Below are 11096 nucleotides of genomic sequence, written 5' to 3' on the forward strand. Positions count from 1 at the left end.
GTTTCTTCTCCCTTTGTGGCACTTCTTTCCCATAAGAATGGGATAATCAGAAACCATAACCCTTTCTCTTTACATCTTCCAACTTTGACCAATTCAGTCACGGGTGTGTGCAGCACACTTGACTACTGATCTATTTGATTTCTGTACTGGCGTTTTCTTTGACTCTGAACACATGACTCACAAACCATCCAGCTGATTCTCACAATTACCAACAAGCTGGGCTATGACAAATTAGATCACTGAGGTTCCCTAAAAATAGTTCTGATCCTGTCAGTGACCCTTCTAAAAGCCTCCTTCACCTCCTTGTTGCGAAGGCTATAGATGATAGGATTGAGGAAAGGGGTAACAAGGGCATACACCAAGGCAATAAGCTTGTCTGTGCCCTCAGGTCGACTTCCAGGTGAGCTCACATATACTGTGAAGGCAGAAGCATAGAATAGTGCCACCACAGTCACGTGGGAGGAACAAGTGGAGAAGGCCTTGGCACGACTGGCAGCTGAGGGTAGCTTCAGCACAGCACTCAGGATACCTCCATAGAGCCCCAAAATGAGCACAAAGTTGCAACCAGTGGCCACACCAATCACTGTGCCATGGGCCCTAGCATGCCAGCTTGTGTCCACACATGCCAACTGCATTAATGGTGCCAAGTCACAAAAGTAATGGGCCACCTCTTTCAAGCAGAAGGGTAGAGTGGCAGTGAGGGTGGCTGGCACAAGTGCAGCTGAGAAGCCAGCCACCCAAGTGGCTCCAGCTAGTCGTAACTGTACCCGTCTGCTCATGAGTCCATGGTAGTGAAGAGGGTGGCAGATGGCAAGGTAGCGATCCAGTGCCATGACACCCAACAGGTAGCACTCAGTCATGCCTAAGGAATGAAAGACATACAGCTGAATAAAGCATACAGCTGGTAAGATGGGTGAACACCCACGGAGCAAGGTATGCAGCAGTGTGGGCACTGTGGTGCTGACATACCACACCTCTACAAAAGAGAGGACACTGATAAAGAAGTACATGGGCGTGGACAACCCAGAATCTAACTGTACCAGGACAATGATGATAATGTTCCCTACAAGAGTGAGGAGATAGATGCACAGGGTCCCCAAGAAGGCAAGAGGTTGTAGGGTCCCAGTGGTAGTGAAACCAGCAAGGATAAAACTCTGGATCCAGGTATGATTGACATGATCCACAATTCCTAGGAACAAGGGATAAAGATAGAATATAAATTACTTCAAGCTTCTTCTCTATTCAGAAAATCTGAGCACTTGAAAGGAACTTGAGACGTTATCTAATCAATGTTCCGCACTTTACACTAGAGGAACTGAAACCCCAAAAGCAGATATGGTTGTCCCCATATCCTGGTCTGTTGGTAACAGGGCTGGGACTAGAAACCAAGGCTCCTAGTCCCAGTTTAAACCCTTTCTATGTTATAATACGGTGCTCCAGTGACTCAGTGATTTTCTCCCCTACTCCACCATCAAATAATAAGAGAGCTAGAAAATTCCTATTGCTATCCCTCCGTAGTTTCCAACGATAAAATAACCAACAGTATTGGGCTATGGAGAAGGGAGAAAAGTCATCTCTCAAAAGTGAACATTGAAGCTTCTTCCAGGAAGGCCCTCTGAAGTGTTTAGACTATCCTGGTAAGGACTAGAAGAAGAAAAAATGGAAAATGAAAGAAATTGAGAATCTTTGAAAACTGTAAAATCCTAGGCCCATGGTGCCTGATGATAATTCACCCAGTGGATACACTGTGCTGGGTGAAAACATGATCCCCCAAAGGATATGTGCTAGGAATTCTCAAAAAGGAAAAACCACGAAGTCAAGAAGAAGCCAAGAGACTTTTCTTTTCTTTCTTTCTTTTTTTTTTTTTTTTTTTTTTTGAGATGGACTCTTGCTCTGTCGCCAGGCTAGAGTGGTGCAGTGGTACAATCGCGGCTCACTGCAACATCCGCCTCCTGGGTTCAAGCGATTCTTCCGCCTCATTCTCCCAAGTAGCTGGGACCACAGGCACATGCCACCATGCCCGGCTAATTTTTGTATTTTTAGTAGAGACGGGGTTTCACCGTGTTGGCCAGGATGGTCTCGATCTCTTGACCTCGTGATCCGCCTGCCTCGGCCTCCCAAAGTGCTGGGATTACAGGCCTGAGCCACCGCGCCCGGCGGAGCCGCTTCTGAAGTCATGGATTTGGTTGCCACTCAGCGGCAATGGACATTAGGTTGAGCAACTTTTTACTTAACCTCAGCTTCCTCTTCTCAAAAAAAAAAAAAGCCTGAGTTTGTTTCCTAAAACCCTTACAACAGAGATAATATATGTTTCCCTAAAGCTATTGGAAAATGATTATGGGTTTTGAGGGGAATCAACACCAATGTCACTGAGTTTTCCTCCCACACCCTAATAAGCCTCATTCAAAGCCTCTTTCAAATACATTCAAAGCCTTCATCTAAAAAAAAAAAAAAAAAAAAAAAAAAAAAAAGCCTTTGTCTACTTTTCTTCTTTGGCTACTCTCATCTTTTTGGCACCACTCCTGCCCATTACCTGATGGTTTTGATGACATTAGAACACACAGCATTCTCCTCAGCATCCTTTCTACCCTGAGACACTTCCCTACTTATATTTCATATTCCTGGAAATGCAGGCCTCCCGGGGGCCCCGGACTGTCTGTTCCCTGGAGTTGCTAAGTGTGTAAAGCTTTCAGTGAGGACTTCTCTGGGGCAAGAAGCTGTGCAAAAGGAAGTGCAGCAGGGCAGCTCTGTTTCTCAAATGACTTTTCTCACTTTCGCAAACCTCGTGGTGGACTTTAGAATCCAATCCCAAGGGCATTGCCTCCTCTGGGCCACTAGAAGTTTTGCAAGTCCCATATAGACTTTAATAAAAAGAGAAAAATCCAACTCATATATCCTTGTGTATACATGGAGAACAGCACCTTGATCGCTCCAAAAATCAGTTTAATCTTCTTAAAAATTACTTTGCAAAAAGACTTCTCAATCAGATGCATTTCCACTCCATTCTATTAAGATCGGCCAAATGACCAGAAAGGAGGAAATAATCTGTTTGTCTATTTTTTTTAACTTATGTGTTATACTTTCATTTTAATACATGTGCAGTCCATGTGCATGTTTAATACATGTGTGGTGCATGTGCAGGTTTATTACGTAGGTAAACTTGTGTCATGGGAGTTCGTTGTACAGATTATTTTATCACTCAGGTATTAAGCCTAGTATACATTACTTATTTTTTCTTTTTATTTTTTTCCTTCTTTTTTTTTTTTGAGATGGAATTTTGATCTTTGTTGCCCAGGCTGGGGTGCAATGGCACGATCTCTGCTCACTGTAACCTCTGCCTCCCAACCTCAAGTGATTCTCCTGCCTCAACATCCCAAGCAACTGAGATTACAGGCGCCTGTCGCCATGCGCAGCTAATTTTTGTGTTTTTATTAGAGATGGGGTTTCACCATGTTGGTCACGCTGGTCCTGAACTCCTGGTCGGGTGATCCGTCCGCCTCGGCCTCCCAAAGTGCTGGGATTACAGGCATGAGCCACTGTGCCGGGCTCTGGTTATTTTTTTCTGATCCTCTCCCTCTTCCCACTCTCCACCCTCCAATAGGCTCCAGTGCATGTTGTTCCCTTCTGTGTGTCCATGTGTTCTCAACATTTAGCTCCCACTTATAAATGAAAGCGTGCAGCATTTGGGTTTCCGTTCCTGTATTAGTTTGCTGAGGATAATGTCCTCCAGCTCGGTCCATATCCCTGCAAAAGTGTTTTTCCATTATTAACCTTACCACAGTGTGAGAAAGATCTGCAGTGCCATCACTTCTGCTTTGACTATCTCTGTCTCCACAACAATCATCACCACCACTACCCTCACCATCTCCCCTGTCATTTACTCACTGATTTAATCATTGTCAAATACTCACGATGTGCCAAATTGTGCTTTAAACCACCAAAACCAGTATTGCTCTCATTGTGTAGACATCAGATTGTTTTTACATGTGGCGTTTACATATGTTTATGTTGGCATCATCACTGTGGTTCTCATCACTATCAGCATCATCTTCATAAAAGCCTTGCGACCAGTACATGGACTCCGACCTCAACTGAGCACAATCCCTAAGCATGTACTGGATGGATGTAGAGGCTGTATAAATAACAGATTGAAGCACCGATCCATTGGAGAAGACATTTGCATCACTTGTAGATACAAATGTAGTTTGATATTTAGGAATCAGAGGGGGGAAAAACCCCACACAAGATAATAGCAAAATTAAATTGGATAGCAGAACATTCACTGAAAAGCATTTTCACAGAGATTACATCAATATAGAGGAAACCATCGAGTCTCCTCATATCAACTTGAAAAATTTCCTGAGAGAGCTGGAATTATTTAAACAGCAGGAAAAGATGATATTTTGTTTGGAGAGTTTTACTGTAGAAAATATTTAACCTCGGGCCGGGCGCGGTGGCTCACGCCTGTAATCCCAGCACTTTGGGAGGCCGAGGTGGGTGGATCATGAGGTCAAGAGATGGAGACCATCCTGGTCAACATGGTGAAACCCCGTGTCTACTAAAAATACAAAAAATTAGCTGGGCATGGTGGCGCGTGCCTGTAATCCCAGCTACTCAGGAAGCTGAGGCAGGAGAATTGCCTGAACCCAGGAGGCGGAGGTTGCGGTGAGCCGAGATCGCACCATTGCACTCCGGCCTGGGTAACAAGAGCGAAACTCCGTCTCAAAAAAAGAAAAAGAAAATATTTAACCTCAAGATTGGAAGACTCTCTCCTTGAGTAAAAAAAAAAATCCAGGTACTGGAGTATTTAGAGGTTCTCATTCAGCTTCTGCCTTAAGCCAAGATTCCACTTCACCTGAAATATATGGGCTGTAAACCTCCCTACTAATGTAATCAGTCTCTGTTCTGGGTAAGCCAGGAACAGAGTAAGCTCATGCTCAGGAAGTGGGAGCATTACTGAGATATGAAAGTTTTCGATGAGCTCTGAAAAGCTGTAACAATGTGTAGGGTCTGTAGAAGTTCTGTGCATTGAGAGGAGAGAGAAGAAGGCACAGGTACCTCTGCTTAGAGGCGCAACAATATGCAATGCACCCGGGAGTCTTTGAGCAATGTGTGCAAAACAGGTCTTACATATTTCTTCATCAGCCAGATCTGAGGCAGTTGCATTGAACTTCCCTATCCTTAGCCAGTCTAGATTTTTTGCTTCCTCTTCCCTTTGGCCACACAAGTGAAGCCTTGGACCCACTGCTGAACTGCCACTGTGACACATGGCCTGTTTGGGGGACCTGGGTACCTCAGTATTTCATAGAGAACATGAGAGTCAGACCTATCCAGTGAAGCAAATCCTCCCACAAAACTTTTTTCCTAAGCAACTCAGGAGAATAGAACAAAGTGCTAACAAGTTTTGCTAATGAGAAAGCAAACAAGCTGCTTAATTGAGCTGGGGAAGCCAGGGAGAGACACAAGGAAATAGTTCCCAGGAGGGAGCTGGTGCCATGGAATGATTCACAGCCTCAACTTCTGTAATTATCAACATTTTCTCTACAGAGACCACCCCCTCCGTGAGTTGTAGAACAGGGAGCTTTGGGGAGGCTTCCGTTTTCTCTTCTTTCTCCCTCGATTAATGCTAATTGGGAACAGGGGAATGTAGATCAGGATGTAAAAGAAACGGCTCTAGAATACAGTCCAACTAGGAGTCCCTTCTCCAGGCCTGATTAGGAGACTTTGCCTGAACCATACAGAAGGGAAATGTTTCCTACATTCATAGGAGTCACTGTGGAGATGTAGATTAGGAGTCAGGAGACCTGACTTTTAATCTAGGCTTTGCTACTAACTAACTTGCACAAAGTGGGTCACACACATTCCTTGAGCATCATACATTTAAAATTTTTTTTGAACTATGATAAATGGTGTTTTTCATTTTGAAACCAGGGTAAAAGCATCAAGAGAAAGCAGATCAAGTTAATTGCTTGAATCCTTCTTTGAAATACATCAAAGCAATCCAACACACAAAAAGAGGAATGTAGACCATGGGAGTTCAAAATTAAAAAAGATGTGACCATACTTGTTTCTTCTTTCAGAGCATTTTTTAAACTGTCATTTTCTTTAAAAAAAAAAAATGCAGTCAGCTCATCTGCCTGTCCGTACATCTCTGGTTGTCTGCAAACCCATCCACATACAGACAGTGCTGTTTCTCATGATTCACTCTCAGAAACTACTAAAAGACAAGACCACAAACACAATTTTCAATGTTGGTTATAATAGAACATACAGTCAGAAAAGTGAGTTTTCATTCTAATTCCATAAAACGTCATTGTAAATTGTAGTGCAATGTAGCTAACCCTTTGTGCCTCATTTGCAAAACTGACGATAATACTTAATTGGGAGGCTGCTGAAAGAATTAAGATAATTTAAGTTGGCTTATAGTAGGTGCTTAAAAATTTGTTGATTCCTATTATTGTTCACATGATAGTTACACATATCATACCTAATAGAACACAAAGACTCCTGAATCCGTAAGTGTATCATTCCGTTCAGAAGTTCAACAAAGGGCCAAAACACCAAACAGTTTTTATTTGTGTGGAATATGAGTGCCACTGCAGAAGTCCTGCAATTACTTATTGACTAGACTGCTTAAAAGTGGGCAAAGTCACTTCTGAAACTGACCTGGACTCAGTTCTCTTTGAGGATATAAACTTCACTTCCAACAAGAGGCAAACAGACCATGGTGCTCTTTTGGCCATGGCCTAGAAAGAAAACCCAGAGATATAAAGCGTTTCAACTGACGCATACCAGCCTTGAGAAGTTATTGGGAAGAATTCGGGGATATGAAAAAGAACGGTGATTAAAGTCCGGCATAGAGAAGAAGTTCAGTTAATACAAGTTCTCGTCTGCTTTTAGCAGCAGCCAGGCTACTAAAACCCTACCACAGGGCGATCACTCACTGACGGGGCTGCTTACAAGCTCTCCCCTTCCTGGATGTTTTATGACAAAGAAATGTTATCTTTAAATTCCATAGTACCTTCTTTTTTTGTTTAATCTACTTTATTTTTTAGAGCAGTTTTAGATTTACAACAAATGAAATGGAAATCACAGTTTCCATATGCCCCTCACCCCACACCTGTACTACCTCCCTTATCATCAACATCCCCCACCAGAGAGGTACATTTGCTACAATCGGTGAACATGTGTCCAACATTGACACATTCTGCAATTTATATTAGGGCTCGCTCTTGGCATTGTGCACTCAAAACATTTAGACAAGTGCAAAATGACATGCATCCACCAGTATAGTATCATACATCACTGCCCTAAAAACGATCTGTTCTCCATTTACTCCTTTTCTTCCCACAACCAAATGGCTACCACTGATTTTACTCTCTATACTTTTGTCTTTATAGAATTATACAGTAGATAGTCTTTTCAGATTAGTTTTTTTCATTTAATTATACACATTTAAGGTTCCTCCACATCTTCTCAAGTCTTAACGTCACGTTTCTTCTAAGGCTGAATAATATTCCAATGTCTGGATATACCACCGTTTACTGATTTACTCACCTACTGAAGGACATTTGGTTGCTTCTGAACGTGGAGTAAAGACACTATAATTGTGTCTGAAGGCTTCTTGTGTGGACATAAGTTTTCAACTCCTTTAGGTAAATACCAAGGAGAACAAGTGTTGGAATGTATGAGTATTTTTAGTTTTCTAAGAAATTGTCAAACTGTCTTCCAAAGTGGCTGTACCATTTTGCAATTCCACCAGCGATTGATAAAAGTTCTGTTGCTCCACATCCTCACCGCCATTTGGTATTGTCAGGGTTTGGATTTTAGCTACTCTAATAAATGTGTAGTGGTATCTCGTTATTGTTCATTTGCAATTCCCTGTGAACATATGATGTTGAGCATCTTTTCATATGCTTATTTTTCATATACATATCTTCTTTGGTGAAGTATATGTTTAGATCCTTTCCAGATTTTTAAAAATCAGGTTGTGCATTTTCTTATTGTTTAGTTTTAATAGTTCTTATATATTTGTGAATCTATAAATCAAGTTGGGAAGAACTGATATCTTGACAATCAATATTGAGTCTTACTTCCCATGAACATAAAACACCTCTCTTTTTATTTTGGTATTTTTATGTTTCTTTCATAAGAGTTTTATAGTTTTCCTTATGTAGATACTGAATATATTTTGTTAGATTTGTACCCACCACAGTCTTTTATTGGATACATCTTTTGCAAATATTTTTTTTCAATCTGTGGTTTGTCTTTTTATTCTCTTTAAAATGTCTTTGGCAGAGTAGAATTTTTTTTTTTTTTTTTTGAGATGGAGTCTCACTCTGTTGACCAGGCTGGAGTGCAGTGGCATGATCTTGGCTCACTGCAACTTCCACCTCCTAGGTTCAAGCAATTCTCCTGCCTCAGCCTCTGAGTAGCTGGGACTACAGGCATGTGTCACCACGCCCAGATAAATTTTGGATTTTTAGTAGAGATAGGGTTTCACCATGTTAGCCAGGTTGGTCTTGAACTCCTGACCTCAAGTGATCCACACCTCCCTGACCTCACAAAGTGTTGGGATTACAGGATAAATTTTTAATTTTAATAAAGCCCAACTTTATTAATTACTTCTTCCATGAGTTTTATTTTTAATTTCTTTAGGAATCTCCATACTAATGTGACTGTACAATCTACATTTCTGTCTACAGTGTACAGGGGTTCCCTTTTCTCCACATCCTCACTAACGCTTGTCTCTCTTTGCTAATAGCCATCCTAACAGATGTGAGGTGATACAGATGTGAGGTTTTAATTTGCATTTCATGAATAGCTAATGATGTCAAATGCCATTTAATATACTTGTGCTATCAACAGATTGATTCTAAACTTTACATGGAGTGGCAGATATGTAGTAGGAATAATTCTAGAGATCCATAATGCAACATAAGGACTACAGTTAATAATATTGTACTAGACTTAAGATTTTTGCAAAAAAATTAGATTGTTGGTGCTTATGTTACAAAATGAAAAAGGTAACTTTGTGAGAAGATGGATATGTTAATTGTATCACTATGATAATCATTTCAGTATATATAAATATATGAAAGATGTTGCACTTTTTAAATATATACAATAAAAATGTAGAAAAATGTTGATATGCACAAAATATCTTACTATGATTTAATTGGGATTGCATTGAACCTATAAATCAAATTGGGAAGAAGTGACATCTTGGCAATCAATATAGAGTCTTACTTCGCATGAACATAAAATACCCCTACTTTTATTTAGTACGTTTATGGTTCTTTCATGAGAGTTTTATGGTTTTCCTTATGTAGCTATTGAATATATTTTGTTAGATTTGTACCTACTTCATTTTTCTTTATGCTAACAGAAATGCTACTGTGTTTTTAATTTCAAATTGTACGTGTTCATTTCTAGCATTTAGGAATGAAATTTCCTATATTAACCTTGTATCCTGCAGTCTTGCTATAATCACTTATTAGTTCCAGGAGTTTTTCTCTTGTTATTGTTGTTGATTCTTTTGGTTTTTCTACATAGATAATTATGATAACTGTGAAAAAAGACGGTTTTATTTCTTTTTTCTCAATTTATACAGCTTTTATTTCCTTTTCTTGTCATATTGCATTTACTGGACCTTCCAGTACAATGTTGAAATGGAGTGGTGAGAGGGAACACCCTTGTCTTGTGCCTCGTCTTGATAGGAAAGCTTGGGATTTCTCAGTATTTAGTATGATGTCAGCTTTAGGTTTCTTGTAGATGTCCTTCATCAGATTGATAAAGATCCCCTCTATTACAACAAATTTTTTTAGTCCCATCTTGAATGCTTTCCTGCTTTGAAATTTCTTCCATCAAACACCCTAAATCATCTCTCTCAAGCTCTAAGACAAAAATCTCTAAGGGAGGGGCAAAATGCCACCAGTCTCTTTGCTAAAACATAACAAGAGCCACAGAGTAAACTTTGCTCCAGTTCCCAACAAGTCTCTCATCTCCATCTGAAACCACCTCAGCCTGGATCTTATTGTTTATATGCCTATCAGCGTTTTTGTCAAAAGCCACTCAACAAGACTCTAGGAAGTTCCAAACTTCCCCATGTTTTCTTGTCTTCTTCGGAACCTTCCAAACTGTTCCAGCCTCTACCTGTTACCCAGTTCCAAAGTTGCTTCCACATTTTTAGGTATCTTTTCAGCAGTGCCCTTCTCCTGGTACCAATTTACTATATTAGTCTGTTTTAATGCTGCTGATAAAGACATACCCAAGACAGGGCATTTTACAAAAGAAAGAGGCTTATTGGACTTAAAGTTCCACATGGCTGGGGAGGCCTCACAATCATGGTGGAAGGCAAGAAGGTGCAAGTCACATCTTATGTGGATGGCAGCAGGCAAAGAGAGAGCTTGTGCAGAGCAACTCCCATTTTTTAAAACTATTAGATCTCAAGAGACCCATTCATTATCATGAGAACAGCATGGGAAAGATCTACCCTCATAATTCAGTCATCTCTCACCAGGTCCCTCCCACAAAAAGTGGGAATTATGGGAGCTACAAGATGGGATTTGGGTGGGAACACAGAGCTGAACCATATCAGGGCAGAAAGCTGTCGTGAAACGTGGTAACTCCTGTCATGAGGTCCTTTGATTCCCAAACACGGAACTGGGGATCCCAATGAGTTTTCCTTGTGTTTCTCTTTACCCTTTACCTTAAGACCTACTCAAAGCATCAACATAAGTGAGAAACTGAAACAATGAACACCCACATGTGTTAGTGGCTGCCATTCTAGATCCTCTTGGCTTTTTCTGATTTACTCTTTCCTTAGAGGGGTTATTCAGACAGTTTCCAAATCCAAACGTTAACTCTCTATGTTGCTGATTTGGATTAAGACAATCAGTTTTATTCTTCCCTCAGATGGCCTTGGATCATTTTCCCCTATTAGCTGTTTTGGGGATCCTTTTCCACTCATGACCACATTTTGCTTACAGATCAGCTAGTTGGTAATCACAGCACTGTCTACTAACTGGTACCATTCGTTTGACAAAAAGAGTTATGATACTTTGTAGTGCACTCACTGTTCTTTACAGAGAAAA

At 40.7% G+C, this 11096-nt stretch overlaps 1 protein-coding gene across 1 annotated transcript; it reads right to left on the reverse strand.

The window, feature by feature from the left end:
• Positions 1-236: 236 nt before the first annotated feature.
• On the reverse strand, positions 237-5269 carry LOC100395544 (olfactory receptor 10C1-like). The gene is made up of 4 exons (XM_078355187.1): positions 5131-5269; positions 3985-4132; positions 2773-2861; positions 237-1189 (listed from the first exon to the last, which is right to left on the reverse strand). The coding sequence occupies exons 1-4, from the start codon at positions 5267-5269 to the stop codon at positions 237-239; spliced, it is 1329 nt and encodes a 442-aa protein (XP_078211313.1).
• Positions 5270-11096: the final 5827 nt, after the last annotated feature.

Source organism: Callithrix jacchus, chromosome 18 (genome assembly GCF_049354715.1).
Source record: "Callithrix jacchus isolate 240 chromosome 18, calJac240_pri, whole genome shotgun sequence".
Taxonomy (NCBI): Eukaryota; Metazoa; Chordata; class Mammalia; order Primates; family Cebidae; genus Callithrix; species Callithrix jacchus.